This window comes from Abramis brama, assembly GCF_963993115.1.
Source record: "Abramis brama genome assembly, chromosome: 3".
Classification (NCBI taxonomy): domain Eukaryota; kingdom Metazoa; phylum Chordata; class Actinopteri; order Cypriniformes; family Leuciscidae; genus Abramis; species Abramis brama.
The window spans coordinates 20,335,991-20,354,581 of NC_139965.1; the positions used below are offsets into that span (position 1 = coordinate 20,335,991).

Genomic DNA, 18,591 nt, shown 5'->3' on the forward strand with positions numbered 1-18,591 from the left:
CAGAAATCATTCTATATGCTGATTTGCTGTTCAAGAAACATTTCTTATTTTATTTTCAATGTTGAAAACAGTTGTGCAGCTTAATATTTTTGTGGAAACGTGATACATTTTTCTCAGGATTCTTTGATGAATGTAAAGTTCTAAATAACAGCCTTTATTTAAAACCGTAATCTTTTGTTATATTATAAATGTCTTTATGATCACTTTTGATAAATTTATTGTATCCTTGCTGAATTAAATTATTAATTTCTTTAAAAAAGGTAGTGTAATTCAATATTGAACACTGGTGTCTTTTATCACAATGCAACAACAGCAGATTGAACACTGCAGATCTGAAAGATTACATTTTCAGTGTCCTTTTATATAGACTACAACACATCTATTGGAGGAGATGTTACTTGCCCCGTTCTTTTCAGCTTGACAGCTCTTTGCTTGTGGTAACAAAACATTTCGCGCCACCTCGCACGGCCTCTGCCTGTGGCCTGACACTGATGAAATGGGTTATTGGGCATTTTCCACGCCACACCATTTGTACACATAGCCCGGGGCAGGATATGATCAGAGGTGCCTCCGTCAGATGCCCTCCAATAGACCTGGACTGTTTTATTACTCCCGAGATGCCGGCTGTCGGGAGGAGATAATCTTAGCAGGGGAGGGCTGGCTTCCAAATCCTGGAAACAGCTTGACTTTGAATGCCTGGCTGCTCTGTCAAATGAAGTCTTGGACAAACACGGCTGCTCGTCATATTAATGCGTCCGGGACCGGAGTGATTTAATGTGTAAGTCGGAGGATTGAAAGTCAGAGCATAGGAACCATCTGAAAGTAGGAGGGACACAATTGTAACAGAACTTAACAGCTTGGCCTATGAATATTCATTATTTAGTCATATAATGAATATTCAACAGTAGTCCCAGTACTGGTTTTACCCTATTTTTTACAGTCTATGGTTTTACCCAGCGTTTGCTTGATCTTAAAACTGTTTTGTATATGTGTCCAACTACAATTTTTTCATTTGTACTGTCGCCAAGCAAAACAAAAGTCTTAAAACATAATGATTTCCTAATAAAAGTGTCATAATTAAAAGTGTCCTCCCATTTAATGGTTGCTACATCTCCTAATAAAGTTTATTATAATTTTAAAAGTTTTACTAGTGTGAAACCCATAATGCAAAATGGAGTAATTTTCAGTTTAGTTTTGTTAATTTTGATGGTGCATTAACCAGTCCCTCCAGGATTTTGCGACTGCAAGAACAAAGTGAATTCCACCAACTGATGCATTATTTGCAATTTAAGACAATAGTAATTTAAGCTGTAAAAAATGCTAAAACAATTATACAACAATAGAGAATAATATAACTGGTAAAATGTCAAAACATTAAATAACTATTTAAAAAGTTTAAAAAATACAGTATGTAATCAGTGACAGTAGTATGCAGGCATCTGTGTCTAACACAATTCTGTATTTTCAGCTAAGCAGAATTATGAATAGATCTATACTTGTGAGACCAATGCCTTGTGCAAATTAACACACACACACACACAAAAAATAAATCCAGCAAATATCATATCACCTCAAATTTTGAAAGAAGTCAGCAAATTGAGCCATTTTGAGCTGTAAAAATCAGTGATAAGTCCTGCGATAAAAAAACTGATTTTAGTAAACTAAACTTAATTTAATATGTTTATCCAATTGATTTGTCCAGTGTATTTGAATTGACAAAATTAATAAAAGTTATTTTGGTAAGTAAGTAAGTTTAAAAAAATCTGTTATAGTTTTACGGTCATTGTACACAGTGGAGGGAGGAGGCTCCATCTGTGCTATTGTTTAATTATGCAATATTGAGCATTGAGTGCTTTTGCAACCCCAGGCTGAAAGTCACCCTGTTCAGTGTTGAAACAGAACCAACCCCAAAATTAAAAATAGGGCCTCTTTGAGAATAGATGAATTGAATTTTGACCAATGTAAAAATGTGGATGCATATTCAAGTAGTAATTTAAACATCTTTAGTTTTAGCCTGTTTCATTCCTTATGACCCATACGACATATCAGAAACTCACCATGCTGAAAATAATAACATCAAAGATGAGGTTACAATTTGTTTCAAATGCACAACACCACATCATACTGCAGGACATGCGCAAAATGAAATGCGCTGTGAATACAGAACTGCTGCCATATTTAGCTGTAAATTTTAACTACCATCCCACCGGCATCACCGGGGTGTTTATGATTCACTAGCACAGACTCCATCAGCTCTTGTGTTAGATGGCCTGCACAGGGCCAATTTTGAGATGTTTATGGCATACATTTTTTTAAAAATATATTCAATAGTTTTGTTTGAGCCCATTTAGATCAACTAAATGAGACTTATCATGAAGACAGCAGCTGCAGACTCTCATTTGAAGCTTTATTTTAGATAACCGATTAAAAGTTTGGTAATAATAAGGAGTGTTTCTTGAGTACCAAATCAGCATATTAGAATGATTTCAGAAGGATCATGTGACACTAAAGACTGGAGTAATGATGCTGAAAATTCGTCTTTGACATCACGGGACTAAATTATAATTTCAAAGATATATAAATAGAACTTTAAAAGCAACGAAGAGAGGGGTGTGTTTGTTTGGGTTGACTTCAAATATCGACAATATTCAGCAAGGACTTTGAGAAATAACATACTGCACCTTTAAGGACCCGTGAAAACCATGTTTGATCAATTTAATGCTTCCGTGCTGAGCAAATGTATACTTGTTTTTTTTTATTATACTGACCCCACAATTTTGAACAGTAGCATCAATAGTACATATTTTTCACTTTGCATTAGACCTTGTACGCCAGAGAAACATGTGCGCAGCCATCTTTAGGATTTTGTCTTTGAACTTCCTTTTTTGCAGTAGCTTTGTATATTTCTATGGCATCGGCATCGCTGTCGAAGAATAATTAGCTGGTGAAGTGGATTTACTTATTTAGAGTTAATGAAAGTTATCATGAGCATTGTACTGTTTAAAGCAGATGTCTTAACAAATGTCAGCAGACTGGGAAGATTTTAAAACGAGCAGTTAATTCATAAATACGCAAGATCGCTGTGGAAATACAAACAGGAAGGGGCTATAAAAAAGGGCCGTGGGTCTCTTTTATAAACTTTCAAGCATTTGAAGTGCCATTCTTGTCATCAGTTGAGTGTTTGGTGATGGTGGCCACGTGTGGGAAGGCTTACCTCTGGGTCCATGTGAATGAAGCTGTGAGAGCCCCTCGTGGCAAAGGTGGATCTGCGTACCACCCTGCTGTGATGGAAATGGTAATGGTGCTCCAGTCCTCCGATCTACAGAACAAACAACCATGAAAACCAGCAAGAGAATTGAGCGAACAGAACAGTTACACATTTGAGAAAGGCATGAAATGAACTTTTATCAGAGACAGCTTTGGTAGACAGAAATTGCATCTTGGCAGGGGCTAGCAAAAAAAAAAAAAAAAGAGATCGATATTAGCACATACAGCACAGACTCTTTTCACTATAAAAAAAGTTCTTGCACATAGATTGCTATTCCAGCCTCACAAAAAGCCAAAGAGAATCTCAGTAAAATGGACATATGGCACACAGTTGGTGTTGCAGAAGGCGAAATCTAGTTGGCACATGCCTTCTGCCCTTAGCACATCTATCACACACTGGCACTTCTGAGTCAAATAATAAAGGAATAGTTCAGTATTTACTCGCTCTCGATGTTGTTCTAAACCTGTATGCACTGCTGTTGTTTTTGTCAATAAAAGTAATTTTCCATAATTCAATAGCTTTGCACAGGGAACAGACAAAAATGTAATCATTTAAATTTCATACTTAAAAAATATAATTCTCCATCCAACATCATTGCCTACAATATACACAAGTACCAAATGGCATTTTAGAGTACATGATGACATACTTGGAATGATGCACCAAAGTGTCCTTTTTGAATTTGAAGTTTAGAACTCTGGTGGAACATTTCAGTGGATAAAGAGATAATAAGTTGTATAACTTGTATGTACTGCATTATGGTGTTTTTTATGGTGTTTTTTTGTGCATTTTGATTGTATGGAAAATATAGATGGATGAAGATTATTTTTAAAAAATCATCATGAAAAAAAGTCATACAGTTTTGATAGATACATAAGGCTGTGTGAAATAATTAAATAATTTTCTTTTGCAGATAAATATTTCTTTAAATACTTTACATGATTTTTCTGAAATGCAAATGTTATTATTGTAAATAAATGTTTTCTTTTGTAACAAACTGAGAGGGTGTAATATTAATTATGCCTTTGCCAAAAATGTAGGGAAGAATCCATTCACATATCTGTCTGTAAATAAACTCCATGTTCTTTGTTCACTCATATTGATTCTCCTTGCTGTCAGTACACACTGAGCAGAATTGAGATGTATGTAAAAGCATTAGGTGACAAAGAGGACTTAAAATAACCTTGAAAGACAACTTTGTCTGTGCTTTCAACAAAGAAATAAAAGAGATCTGCCACTGTGATGAGGCAATGAGCAACCAATCCTATCAATTCAAAGCTTCACAGACCTCAGAGAAGAACATCTTGAAGCCCTGAGATTAGCAAACTCACAGAGACTAAATTCAAGGCATACTACTAGTAGCGTAGTAGACAGTGTTCATTTGAACAGACACCACCTCCAGATGTCCTAAGGCCCTTGAGTGCAAGAGAGATGTGCATTTCATACAGTGCGGTCGACTGAATAACGTGTTCAAACAATGATTTCTCAAGTATGATTTTTCAAGTTCTTACAATGTAAACATGTTTAATAATAGTTTAGGGGTAATTCTTTACATAAAAATGCAAGAATGCACATTGAGCAAGTAAAACCCAGAGACTCTTGCAGCATTTAGAACTTCTAGTGGCTTTTTTTAAAGGTGTAATACCACATATAAAATGATTTCACAACCTGAAGCATATCACTGCAATTTATGCTTTGAGGTATTACACATGTGACAAGTCTAGACTATTAAACCACAACAATAACAAAGTTTGAAGTTTAATAGAAAGGAAGAGTGGGTGGTCTAATTCAGTGGCTAATGATGATGTGATCCAGACGAATTAGAAGTGGGAATACTCAAGTTGAAATTTTCCACTTCCCAACCTCACTCTGAATTCTCCCACCTCCTCTTGAAAATAACCAATGGAACTTGATTATGATTTCACTTTTCTAACTTTATGTTGCTGTTTGAGCATAAACAGCATCTGCAAAGTTACGACGCTCAAAGTTTAGAGCAAAGGGAGATATTTTATTTTACAGAAATCACTTTTTAAGGACTACAACAAACGGTCCGTCCCTGGAACATGCAAAGGCAGTGTTGAGAAGAGGAAGAGTTGTTGTAGTAGAGCACATTTGTGAGTCTGCTTAAGCTGTCGCATCTGTCTTTTCACATTTATTGCAATACAGTACGTAACACAAATGCAATATCATATCACTCTGTAGGCATCTTACAACAGTTCCCACATGACACGAGCAATTTATATATTATCATGAAAGAATATGCTAATCAATGACTTGAAGATAGTTAACTCCACATCAGCTACATAAATTCATCAACTAACCATTCAGAAACGTCCTGTTTCATTCTACATGTTGTCACTTCTTCTTGAGTCTCTCCATCAATGTCTGACTTCGGTTTGAACATAAAAGGCAGAACGGTTTCTGACATTTTAGTGCGTGTCTGCAAGCTGCTAACACACAAGCTTTTGAAGCTCCACCCTCTATGCAGGGAGCAGCAGCTCATTTGCATTTAAAGGGACACACACACAAAACAACGCGTTTTTGCTCACCCTCAAAAAGGGACAATTTTAACATGCTATAAAAATGATCTGTGGGGTATTTCGTGTTAAAACTTCACATACACACTCTGGGGACATCAGAGACTTATTTTACATCTTGTAAAAAGAGGCATTATACCACCCATTTAAAATTAGATCAAATTCTGCTTCTCACTGATTGGCTGATCAATCTGCTCCCACTATAGACCTACATGTAAAAAAAATTCAAGTAGGAGGAGGGAACTTTTCACACACGTTAGCAAAATGGCTGAAAGACTTGATCAAAGATATGTTTCACAGTGGTGAATAAAAGCTATGCAAACGATAGAATGCAAATAAAGGCTATAATTGTGCAAGATAGCAACATGAACAATGAACTGAAGCCAAAGGCTGCGTTCTGTCAAACTCTACAGTATTTCGGTGCAAATTCATGTTGCACCTGCCTAATTTCTACCAAGTGACACATGGACAGTTTGCTTGTTCTCCTACTACGCAAAACTATCTAGTTATATTAAACACAGGATCATGTGCATAATTTGGGCCAATCAATGTTTGATATGTGTGGTAATTTATTCTATATCTTTATTCTATATTTATATCATGTGGCCTATTCAGCCAATGTCAATGTAATTTACATATTATGCAATTTATGGTAATATTAATACATTTCAATGTTTACTTAAGTTTAGCTTTTGTACTATAAACTATTATAATAGTTGTTTTGGGTCCATTCTTGATATTTTATTAAAACCATGGTCATGAAGTAAATCCAGCTGCTTGCACATTAACACCGAGACATTTTAAACCATGTTAATCCATCTTGCTGCATGTTTCTTACTGTCCACACTGAGTTAATCATTCATCCTGCATATTAAGGTTTCGAGATTTCTTGGAAAACGTTATCGAGGTTGTTTGGGCAACAGCAGCCTGCTCCGGTAGTCTTGAAAAACACCAAAATTGACTCTTTATCACTCGAATTAACGCGTTTAACGTCACTGTTCGACATTTTCACTGGCGCTCTTTTACTCGCTTGAACCAAACAATCTCGTTAAAGTTTCTTCTACTGTACATAATAATATTTAATTAGATAAGTGTCAAAGAAATTCTAGCACTCCGTTGTTTACATTTAGGCACTACCATTTTTCGTTGCCTACCAGTTTTAGAATTACAACAGCGAATCGATGCGTGCAGGTTAAAAATACCTATAAGTAGAGTGACAGCCCTGAGCAAATTGTGTTTCAGTGCGTAATTGTTTGCGTAATTTACGCATGACCTAACTTGTTAGTTTTTGATAATGCTCGCATACCAATGATACTGTATTCTCATGGACTTTAAACTGATTTAAATGAGTTTCCCATCATATATGCAAGAAACAAATATCCTTACCTGACCCAAGTTAGTAAAGCCATATTTTGAGGCGAGTTTATCAGCGTCTACTGGTCCTCCGGGGATCCGAACAGCCCAGTGATTGGTGTAAACGCGAGAAAGCGACGCTTCCCGAAGCCAAAAAGTTGACAAAACAAAACCAAGTAACAAACGCATATTGCTCGTCGATAGTCCAGTCTGGTAACTTTGCGGTAAATGATTCACGCACACTCGCCAAAACACGAGCATCAAACCTTTAGTCCTGGCACGCGATACATCCAAAACATCCTTGAGTTACTCCTGCATTATTTCCCCCAATTCAAAACACTGCATCCCTTCCTATCGTTTCATTTTGGGAGCTCGAGTTCAATAAACCTGAAATTTTTGGTCGTTTCACGACAGATGGCACGCCAGCCAATATAAATCTTGTCATACAAGCCTATGGCAGAATGAGTGCGCGCGCTATTATTGAGGTTAGCAGCACGAGCTTATGGCTAGAGCTTGCATGCGCAAGCATGTGTCATATATACGCCAATAAAAGGCGTTTTTATCCAGATAAGTGGCGTGCAAGTAACTGAGATGCAGATTCATAGCTCACAGGTAATTCACTTTTGAACGAGTCTTGCAGTGTGGTGATGATCCCTAATGATGACTGACCAGAAGTACAAGTATTTCTAACTGTTTAGGGGGGAATCTTAGCTCATGACACCTGTCAAGACCGTGTCCGTCTTATATTTCAGCCCAATATAAGTGTGTGAGTGTTTGTGCGCGCGCGCGCATGTGACAGCCATAAAGGAAAGGAAATGATAAATGCAGTCACTGCAATCACACTGAGGGTGTTTGGAAAGACAGGCGGAATGCTTTGAATATAGAGGTGTTTGAAGAGCTCAATCATCACTTTTCTGTTGTCAATATGTGGAACTAATCTAAATGGACCAAACTGCAACCAAATTGATTTAGAATTACAGTGGGAGTCCAAAAGACCACACAAAAAATCTTGGATTTTTGTCATGTAGACCTGAGAATAAAAGTTATGTTTGTTAGCTGTCAGCTTGACAAGATCACTTGAGTAATTAAAGCAAAAGAAGATTAACCAAATACTAACTAAACTTCAAAAACAACAGAAGCATTTTCACTGGTGTTCTCAGACTTTTTGGTCCCACTGTAAATAATTTGAATGATGGCTACAGTTTTAATGTCCATGCAAAAGGTTTGTCTGTTACATCCTTCTTTGTTTTCTTTGGTTTATTAACTCAAGCCGCACAACAGCACTGATACAAAGTGAATTCACAGCTAAGTTGTTTCAAAAACGGTGATATAATTCTCTTTTTCTACTCCTATCTCTACCATCTGTGCCTTCCCTGCTGAGATAGAAAAAAAGGCCAGACGCTCTCCGTTTCCCACTTGTAAATGATCAGAATATCTCTGTTTATGAAAAGCAGACCCATCTAGTCTAAATTTAGACAACATTCCCCAGATCCTGATTTTTTTTTTTACATTTTACTAAACATGGAGAGGCAGTATTAACATTCAATTGCATGGTATCTTACGTCCAGAAGCCATTGCCACATATAGTGGGACATCCGTATATCACCATATGTTGTTGCACTAACCTGGTGACACATGCTGATGTCTGCCGGAGCTTTATGTAGATGGTCCATTTGTTAAATATGTGTCTTGTGGCCCGTTGTATATATTTATATTTCTTATTACAAGTTTAAAAAAAAAATCATTTTATTACAATGTATTTAAATGCATATTGAAAATACACTGTTGTTTTGATAACTCAACATGTTTTTTTTTTTTTCCTATTTGCATATGGATTGACAGTTGTGTCATTTGGAATTATAAAATATTTTTAGATTGATGACCACTAAAAAGTGAAACCCTATAATTAAAGTGGTACCAACCAGCAGGGGTATGTACCACCACAATTGGACAGTGACTAATCGGGTAATTCATATAATTGTAAACTAGCGTGAGAGAAAATGTCACAAATGCCATAAATCATAAGTTACACCTGCCATTCTGAAATGAATTATGAAAACTGGCACTAACTATTCAGAAGTGCGCTTGATCCGTGTTCAGTGGCACATGCCACTCAAATACGTGTCACAAAATGACTACATGTTTGAAAAATATTATGTGCCACTAAGCATAGCGGCATGTGCCAATGGCTACTGGAGACGTGCAACCATAATGATAGCCATATAAGCCAACCATTGGGTCTTCTGGTCTGTATGACTTTAAGTCTAAGGGATTTTTTTGCCCATTTTATGATTCACCAGGCAACATTCTCCGATGGGTCTGATTGCTTAGAAAAGTAATAGCACACTTCTCCTTAACAAGCTGCAAGATTTGAAGTGACACAAACTATGCAGGATGAGTTAGACTACTCTCTTATATAGATGCTCACCTCAGCAAACCTCACTAATAAAACAATAGACGACCTGAAATGAGATTCTGATAAGTAGCCGGAGAGCATTTTAAAGGAATATAAGCTTCTATAATGCTCGGCTCTATATATATATATATATATATATATATATATTCTAAGCTGTCTTTAAACCTCATAACCTCAGAATACGTTTATAGGATAACAGCGGCGTACAATCCTCATTGAAATATTATTGAGCATTATCTGCGCTGAAAGCTGTGCTTTAAAGGAAAACATTTCACAGTCTGGATTTATTTCATGAGTATTATGCATGCCTGATCGGCTTCTTTCTACGTTTGGCCTCCCTGAAAATAGAAGTGCAAATTTCTCTTGAAAAACGGCGTTGTGTCACGAGCGGTTCACAGTGTGAGGCAGTCTGTGAGTAAAAATAAAGTTTCTTTATTGTCTTCTATATTCCATGAAGAACCTTTAAAATCCATGGAACCAGAGCCAATCCTGACCTCCCTTGGGCCTTAAGCAAAATTCTGTTGAGGGGTCCTCCTACCTGACCCATGAGCCATGTAAACCATTTGCCATTGCCACACAGTCACACCTGACACCCCAGTGCTCCCACTACAATCCTCCCTCCTTTAAATAGTACTAATGAAAATGTAATTCCTGATATCAGAAATAGACATTGTTTCTAGAAAAAGTACATTCTTAATATCAAGAATTCACATTTTAAATAGTACAAATTTAATTATTGATATCAAATGCATCCTGTGAATGAATAAAAGCTAAAATGACATGTCATAGCATGTCACTGTGTTTTAAATGATAAAAGCAATACTTGATACTTGATGGTTATTATTTACTATAAATAAATACAATTATTTATTGACCAGTATGTCCAGTCAATCAATATTTTAAATGCAATATAGCCTATAAATCAATAGACAATGTCAATACATTGCTTTCCATCTTGCTTTATTGCAGAGTTACTAAACTGACTTGGAGACTAGATAATCATTGCCTTGTTTTAAATGTATGTGCGCCTATGAGGAGTGCCATCACGCCCATATTGTTTGTACTGGTCCCCACAGATGTTTCTGCTGGAAAGTGCGCGTTTCATTTCGTGCACGCGCATGAACACATGTTAACGCGCGACGCGGTTATCCTTTCCGTATTTGTCAGGCACAGAACACAGCCCTCGAAATTCGGCACAACACCGGCATTAGCAAGCAAGACACAGAAAGACCAAACGATGGATGCACTGCCCAGCTGGGTTAGACATACAGACAGACTAGAGAGAGATGCACATAAACTTAAAGGCACAATATGTAACTTTTTTGCTTTAAAAATAGCAAAAATCACTATATCTATGTTATATATTTTTTTAGTTGTGTACTTACATTATCCCGACTGTTTCCAACAACTTTCAAACCAGGAGAAATTTGTAATTTACTTCGAGAAACGTCCCGTTTCTTTATTTCCGTTTTGTTGCCGCCAATGCCGTCATATCCGCGTTGTCCCTGGTTTCCGCTCGTGCTGCCATGGCAACCAGAGCCCTCTGATAGTAACCAAAGCGACTGACGCGGACAACTTTGTAGTTCGCAATGTCTATTTGCACGCTGTTGTTGTTTCGTTCAAACATTATGGACCATGGCAAGCAGACTTTGGATAAAAAAGGAGAACTAAAACGAGAATCAATATCAGCGCGGTGTTTTCGAGATGCCGAGAGCTCCCATTGAAAGTAACGTTATATAAACGAGAGCTCCACGTCCGAGACTTCGACCGCTCCTACATGTACTTTATTAAACAGGTGAGCACATTTACATAAAACTAATCAATGTTTTATAGTTCAACAATGATAAAATGTCAGAATATGATCTGTATGTTATGTTGATCTAGTTTACTGCTAGTCTCATACAGACAGACTAACGTTAACACATACATTTCAACACATTCAAATGCAGTTTAGTGTGCTAGTGTAATCCTCACAAGATTAATTTGTCTAATAAACTGACCTGTGAGTACTACTTAGTAATTCTGCGTGTAGTTCGGTAGAATGAAATGTCCATATTCCTTTTATATCCGCGGGACTCGCGTCGCGTTTGGAGCTGATAGCTGTCTCTTAGCAATCCCGAACTGCTTCATATCACAGTCATGATAAAAGCATCGATGTATTCAGTCATCCATAAACATTATTAGATCGGTCGGCTTGACGTTGACGACAAGATCCATAGTTCTTAGCAAATGTTGCGTCATCAATCTACGCCTTTGTTATTGTAAATAGGTTAGCGACCCCTAGTGGCGAAAAATGCCATACTGTACGTTTAAGGGTTAGTTCACCCAAAAATGAAAATTATGTCAGTAATAATTACTCACCCTCATGTTGTTCCAACCCCGTAAGACTTTCGTTAATCTTCGGAACACATATTAAGATATTTTGGATGAAATCTGAGAGCTGGCTCACTTCTTCATAGGCTGCATGGTAATTTATATCTGCCAGCCCAGAAAAGTTAGTAAAGACATTGTTAAAATAGTCCAAGTGAATACAGTGCCTCAACTTTAAGTTTATCAAGCGACGAGAATATTTTTTGTGCGCAAAAAAACAAACAACTTTATTCAACTATTCATACGACTTTATTCAACTATTCATTTTCTTCTGTGTGGGCCTCTGAGTGAGTTCACGTAGTGTAACAGCGCAGCACTTCTGGGTTGTACGTCAGAACGTAGGCTCACTATTGGCCAGCATCACACACATGACCAGCGTCGGCCAATAGTGTGAGCCTAGATAAGAACATTTCTGTATCAGTTCATGTATCCTGCTCATCATCATCCTCCTCAGCAGGCCATATTAGTTGCTGCTGTAATCTTGATGCTGCTGAATGTAGGCCTATTATCTGCACTACTGCATGCATAATCTCACGGGCGATTCCAGAATTATTATTGTTATTATTAATTGACTAAAATTAGTTATAATAATATATTTTCCCTTTAACATGTATTTTAAGGGCATCCCTAAATTATGCACCATTTATCACCTGCAATTCCATCAAGTAACCACTAGATGGCTGTATAGCCCTATATATAAACATATGCTGTGTATTCCCTGGTTGCTGGGTTTTTATACAGACATAATTAGTTACTTTGCATTTGGATATGTATATTTATTCAGACATTATTAAAGACTACTTTTTGTTAAAGATGAGTTGATTTGAAGAATCAGTTTTTCATTAGCTACAGTCAAATCTGGACAAAGAGAAAGCATTTTGTTATTCATACTAGCTACAAATAATAGCTTGATCAGTCACAGGAAAGTAATCAGAATAAATATTGACAGTACAACTAAGACAATATTTCAAAATTTATAAATGAGTGTTAAATACCATGAACAGAGACATGATGTGAAAAACGTGCGACACAAATTAAAACATATAAACCATGGTTTAAAATAATGCATTCTCAAAATCAAAACATAACATGTAGCCTACCTGAGAAAATATCGTGTAACAGAGTGAGTTGAAATAATTCAGCATATGACACTCCTTGTGCTGGCGCTATAATAAAACATTTGTCATACTCTTCATCAATATATAACGCTTTTCTTGGTCTCTCTCGAATAAATATGCTGTTGCTCAAGATATATCACACATTTCATTGACAGATCATTACAGAGCTCAGTCTCAATCACACGACTTACCGCTGGCCTTACACACATGGCCCTGACAGAGTCAAGCTCATTTTATTTTTCAAGTCGATCATTTGGGAGAGAGTGAAAAATCGCCAAGGCTTTTAGCGGTGGCACTGAGCATGTTATTACTTGCTCATCCTGAGCAATGAAGGGGAGTAATTGAGCACTGTGTCATTAGAAGCATAGACCTACTGTCGTGTTCATTCTTAAAGTCAAACTTTATCTCAAAAGGAAAGCATTGCACTGTCACCCAGATGTCCTTTGTGATCTGAAATAGGGCTGATATGATATTTCATTTACAGTTATTCATTCAGCAGACACTTTTATCCTTAAAAATGAGGAAAACATAAGCGATTCATCCTAAGGTTGCTGTATAGCTATACGAGGTTCAGACTATGAGGAGTGAGAAACCGTGAAACAACATTAAAACGATCATGTTTATAGACTGATTATAATTTTCTCACTTACTCTACCATCTTGAATAGTTGTTTACTGAGCATGTTGCAATGCATTTCGGGAATATGCATTATAATTATGCATTATTCTTGGCAAAGAATACATAAGATGCTGCATTTGAATCTGACCAAATGAGGTGTCATATACTCAGCAAAAAAAAGAAACACTCTCCCACTTTTAACTGCATTTTCAGTAAATTCAGTGAATTTCTTATTATGTGTAAACATTTGTATGAACATAAAGACCATGTTCACACAGGTGATCAGGGACCCTGGGCATCTTTCTTCTGGTGTTTTTCAGCAGTAGGAAGATCTCTTTAGTGTCCTAAGATATTGTAGCCGTGACCTATTGCCTACTGTCTGTAAACTGTTAGTGTCGTAAGGACTGTTCCACAGGTGTATGTGCAAATTGTGCATGTTTCACTGAACAAACATGAAAAATATTGTTTAAACACTTCCGAATAAAGATCTGTAAAAAAAAAAAAATTTAATATCCTGAAAAGGGGATTTTTTGTTGTTGTTGTTGTTGTTGCTGAGTTTATATGGCAGCATATTGTCTACCTTTTGGAAAAGCCTTTGCATCTGGATCAGATAGGCTACCTTAAAATGCTAATATGATTACTAGGTTTTGAAACAGGATGGCTCATTTTCTAAGCTAAAGGCATTTATTTATAAAATATTACCAGAATAACTTCTATAGTCACCATAAGTTATGTGGAAAGAGACAGCGATTTTGGGATTCTCCATTTTTCTGACTTTGTGCTTCTGGTCCATATTGTATGGTGCAACTTAAATGCAAGCACATCTTAATCCTGTATCATTTCCAAATCGGTTTAAAATCCAAATGGGGTGGTTGCATAATGTTTTTTTGCTGCCCACAGAGCAGATTTTGGCAGGTAGAGTTGGCTTGTGCGTCGCTCCGGAGTGCTCGGCCAGCTGAATTTCTCATGATTCCTTCAGTGCTGGCACGTATGTTAGTGTTAGAGGTTAACAGGTGGATATGTCAATCTGTCACTAACATGTTTATCATATTGCTCTTTGCACAGTTGGACATTTTTCTGCATAAAGCTTCTTCTGTATGTGGCCATCCATCACAGCTTTGCATGGCTACTTTTTATTTTGGCATTATAAGATTAAAAACTAGATCCAATTTAAGTAAGCTGGATTTCTCTGTGGTTTGACTACATTAAGACATCTGTTATGTCATATCTTACAACATCTCACATCTGTTGAACATCTTGATGGAAAATAAGGCAGAAAATTTAGATGACTTGACACCAAAGTATACTTTCAGAAGGTCATTGAAAAGATCCACTCAGCTCACAACTAGTGATTCTCTTAGGTTAGTATATGTAAATAAAGTTTGAAACTTATATTACTAACACTTGTTTATTGCCTCTTTAAGATTAATCGCTTGTTGTATTCCTCATTTGTAAGTCCTTTAAAGCATCTGCTAAATGAATAAATGTAAATGGTGCTATTAAAAGAAAAATATGAATTCACTTGCAAGAAATATATATCACATTATTAAAACATAAATAATGGAAAAACTGTAAACAGTATATAATATATATTATGTATCTAAAATATAATACATTAATATATATATATATATATATATATTAATATAATCATATTAATAAGTCAAATTAGTTGATTTATTCATTGATTTAATCATTGATTTATTGTGAAATGATTGGAATAAGACTGATTACACATTTGTCTTTATATTCATTGCAATAAAAAAAAATTCAGGAAATCAAATTGTGACTATGTGAGAATAATGCCACCTACTGTCTGAACTTCTTAATGAAAACCACTTTATATGATTAATATCATTATTATGCTTCCAAAGCAGTGTGTATCATGTGTCTGTCACGTACTTAATTATAATAGCATTTTTGGCAAATATCCCGATGACTCAATGTCATAAATTAAATTCAGTAATGCAATCTCACAGATCTCTGTTTAAATCCACAGATGTCCCTTTAGACTTAGATAAGCATGATTACATTTTCCCTAATTATCAGTGGTATGTATACATTGCTCTTTCCCTGAATCTGAGACTTATTTTGTCTTGCTAAAAATCAACCCAGCTTTCTTTGATTGGAATCATTTGCAATGCACTGTAGAGCACTGTCGTCAATTTTGTGAAATCCCAGCACAACCTTGAGCCTTTCTTGGCACAAACCTCCCATTTCATATAGATTGGTCCTAAATGAAGTTGCAGCGAGTTGGCCATGCCGCCAGAGGGCTTTCCACAAGTTAATTAACTTCTGCAAACGAGGGGAAAATCCATAGGAAATGTCATGCAAGGTCAATCAGCGATTATAATGGACATGAGATTGGGAATAAAAGTCTCCAAATTTATAAGATCCAAGTGCTTATGACAAGTGTTTGGTCCTCAGAGCAATCTAACGTGATGTGAAACAAGGCCCCGCCGCAGCAGGAGGTTTTTTTCTTTTTCTGGACCCTCTTTAAACTTATTTGTAGTTTGTCTGGGCAGCGGTACATACAAGTCTTCGGTAACAGAGAGTCTTTTGAGCAGTGCACGTAAGTGAAATCTGTTGGCCCTTGTGTTTGGGCCTGAGGCCAGAATAAATCAAGACACATATATTAATGGGTTCAAGCGATCTATTTGATTCTTACCATCATGATTTAGGGTTCAAACCACTTATGTTTTCAACAGTTTCAACACGGCCAAACTGGCCAAAGAATCAAACCCTTGATTTTTTTGTTCACACCGTTCCAGAGCTCTGAACACATGTCCAGACCTTGCAAAATATTTCTGCATTTTCACATACATATTATTGACTGATGTGTTCATTTATAACTAAACTTCATGAATATTTGTAGGTCACTGATCTGAAGACCTGATATCATTTGCATATTAAAATGTTTCAGGAAAATTTGGAGACGCTCTAAAGGGAAGGTGGGATCTTGCTTTCAAAGTTAGCTTGCTATTGCTAGCCATTCAAAAAACCCATTGACTTTGGGACGATGAAACCGGAAGTGCTAAAATGCTAACCGCGTTTTGGCCTACAAAGTGATGTCATACCTGCACCCCTCTACAGTCTACTTACTTTTTGCCCAGGGTTGTTTGTGTAAAACTTCTAAGGATCAATATTTGTGTTTACGCACTTGTTTTTTTCCCTTGAAAGTCCATAATCTATCCTCATAACTACACAAAAATACAGTAAGGTTTTTATACTTCTAGAAAATAAAGAACAAAGAATGTGCATCAGTATGTTTTGCTTTTTTATGTTTTAAATTAATTTATGAAACCACTGTAAACTGTAACATTATTATTGTTATATTGCAATGCTATCATATTGTGTGCAGGCAATTAGCTTACTTCGTTGTAAAAGCCTGCACTACCTTTAATGGTGTCTTCACATGCTATCGGAATTATTGTTAATAGTAAAGTAAAGTAATTGTAAAGTTTCCTAGGTAAAATTGCACATGAATGTAGTATTTACCACTGGGAAGATCGGAGATAATTTTGATACCCGAATTCCCGAGATGGGCGAGCCATAAACTTTAAACATGGTGGAGGGGAGAACGATTGTGATAGGTAGGCCTATGCTTTGTTAGTTTTTTCCACAACAGATTGCCTTGTCTTGTCATTGCATATTTACATATATCTCTACAATACTCTACAATAGGAAGTGATCACTATGTCATTTGTTGTAAAATCGTTATGGATGTTAGTGTAATTATGTAGATGGAAATAGATGTCAGTGAAGTATGGGGCATGATCAGAAAAATGTGTGGTTTTAAAAGAAACTTTGGTCTGAGTAATGTGAAAAGAATGTAACAATAAAACATCAGAAGAAATGAAAATAAATGGTGAACAAAGTAGAAAGGTACGTCCAAATATTATGATGGAGAAAAGGCCTTGTGACAATCTTGATGTTGAATTTTCATTACATGAATTAAAGACAATTGCTGGAGGAGTTAAGCAAACATCTCCAGGAAAGGATGAGACGATGATTCAAAATGTATCTGATTTGTCTTTGAATGTAACGTACTTTGTCTTTTAAATATGGGGCACAGCAAAACTTCCTTTTTTGTGGAAATACATTATCCCCGTCTTCTCGCCAGCCAATAACAAGCATAATGCATGCAAATAATAGACCTATCGCATTAACATCAAATTTAAGTTAAGGAGGGGCTGTTAATAAAGTTGGATCAATTAAGGATTGAAGGCAGTATATTGAACTGGATAAAAGATTTTTATAACTGTTCAGGTAAGGGTTGGATCATCATATTCCAAGATATATAAAATAGATAATGGTACTCCGCAAGGAAGTGTGTGCAGTCCAATAGGCTATTGTTTGCCAAAATGTCAAAATAGATATAGGAAGATCTTTCTGTGCTGATGATGGAGCGATGTGTAGGAGGTGTTGTAATCTATCGTATTTGACACGATTCATACAAACAGCAGTTAAAATATGGAGTTTCCGACTATCAATGACTAAAACTCAACTCTGTTTTGTGAAGAGAAATCACATCCCTGAAATAAAAGTGAAACTATACGGTCAGATTCCAGCGATGTAAAGTATTTAAGTAGCTAAATGTAATTAGTATGTAAATCTGTAATCTTTTCGGCCACTTTGTAGTTTTACTGAAGTATCAAAAACATTACCAACTTTTACTTTCTTCTTGAATACATTTTTAAATAAGTATACGTTTACTCTTTACTCCAATATGATGAGAAATGTAAATACTTGTTACATTTTTGCATGGCACCTAACTTTTTCTGCAGCAGTTTATTGCTGCTACAAAAAAAGTGATATATCGTCATCTAGGCTACTATATAGCCTATATATAACAGGATTGAAAAGTAGAATTTAAAAATCACATATTGCATAAGTAATTTTATTTGTATT

The 18,591-nt window shown here is 36.2% G+C and overlaps 1 protein-coding gene across 1 annotated transcript in view; it reads right to left on the reverse strand.

Annotated features, from left to right (window-relative positions):
* Positions 1-7,703, reverse strand: part of pcsk6 (proprotein convertase subtilisin/kexin type 6) — a 78,925-nt gene extending 71,222 nt beyond the window's left edge. The window contains exons 1-2 of the mRNA XM_084108562.1: positions 7,192-7,703; positions 3,215-3,319 (exon numbers count right to left, since the gene is read on the reverse strand). Coding sequence (XP_083964688.1) covers positions 3,215-3,319; positions 7,192-7,419 — 333 coding nt within the window. The 5' untranslated portion in view covers positions 7,420-7,703. The remainder of the gene's footprint in view (positions 1-3,214; positions 3,320-7,191) is intronic.
* Between the last annotated feature and the right edge of the window lie 10,888 nt (positions 7,704-18,591).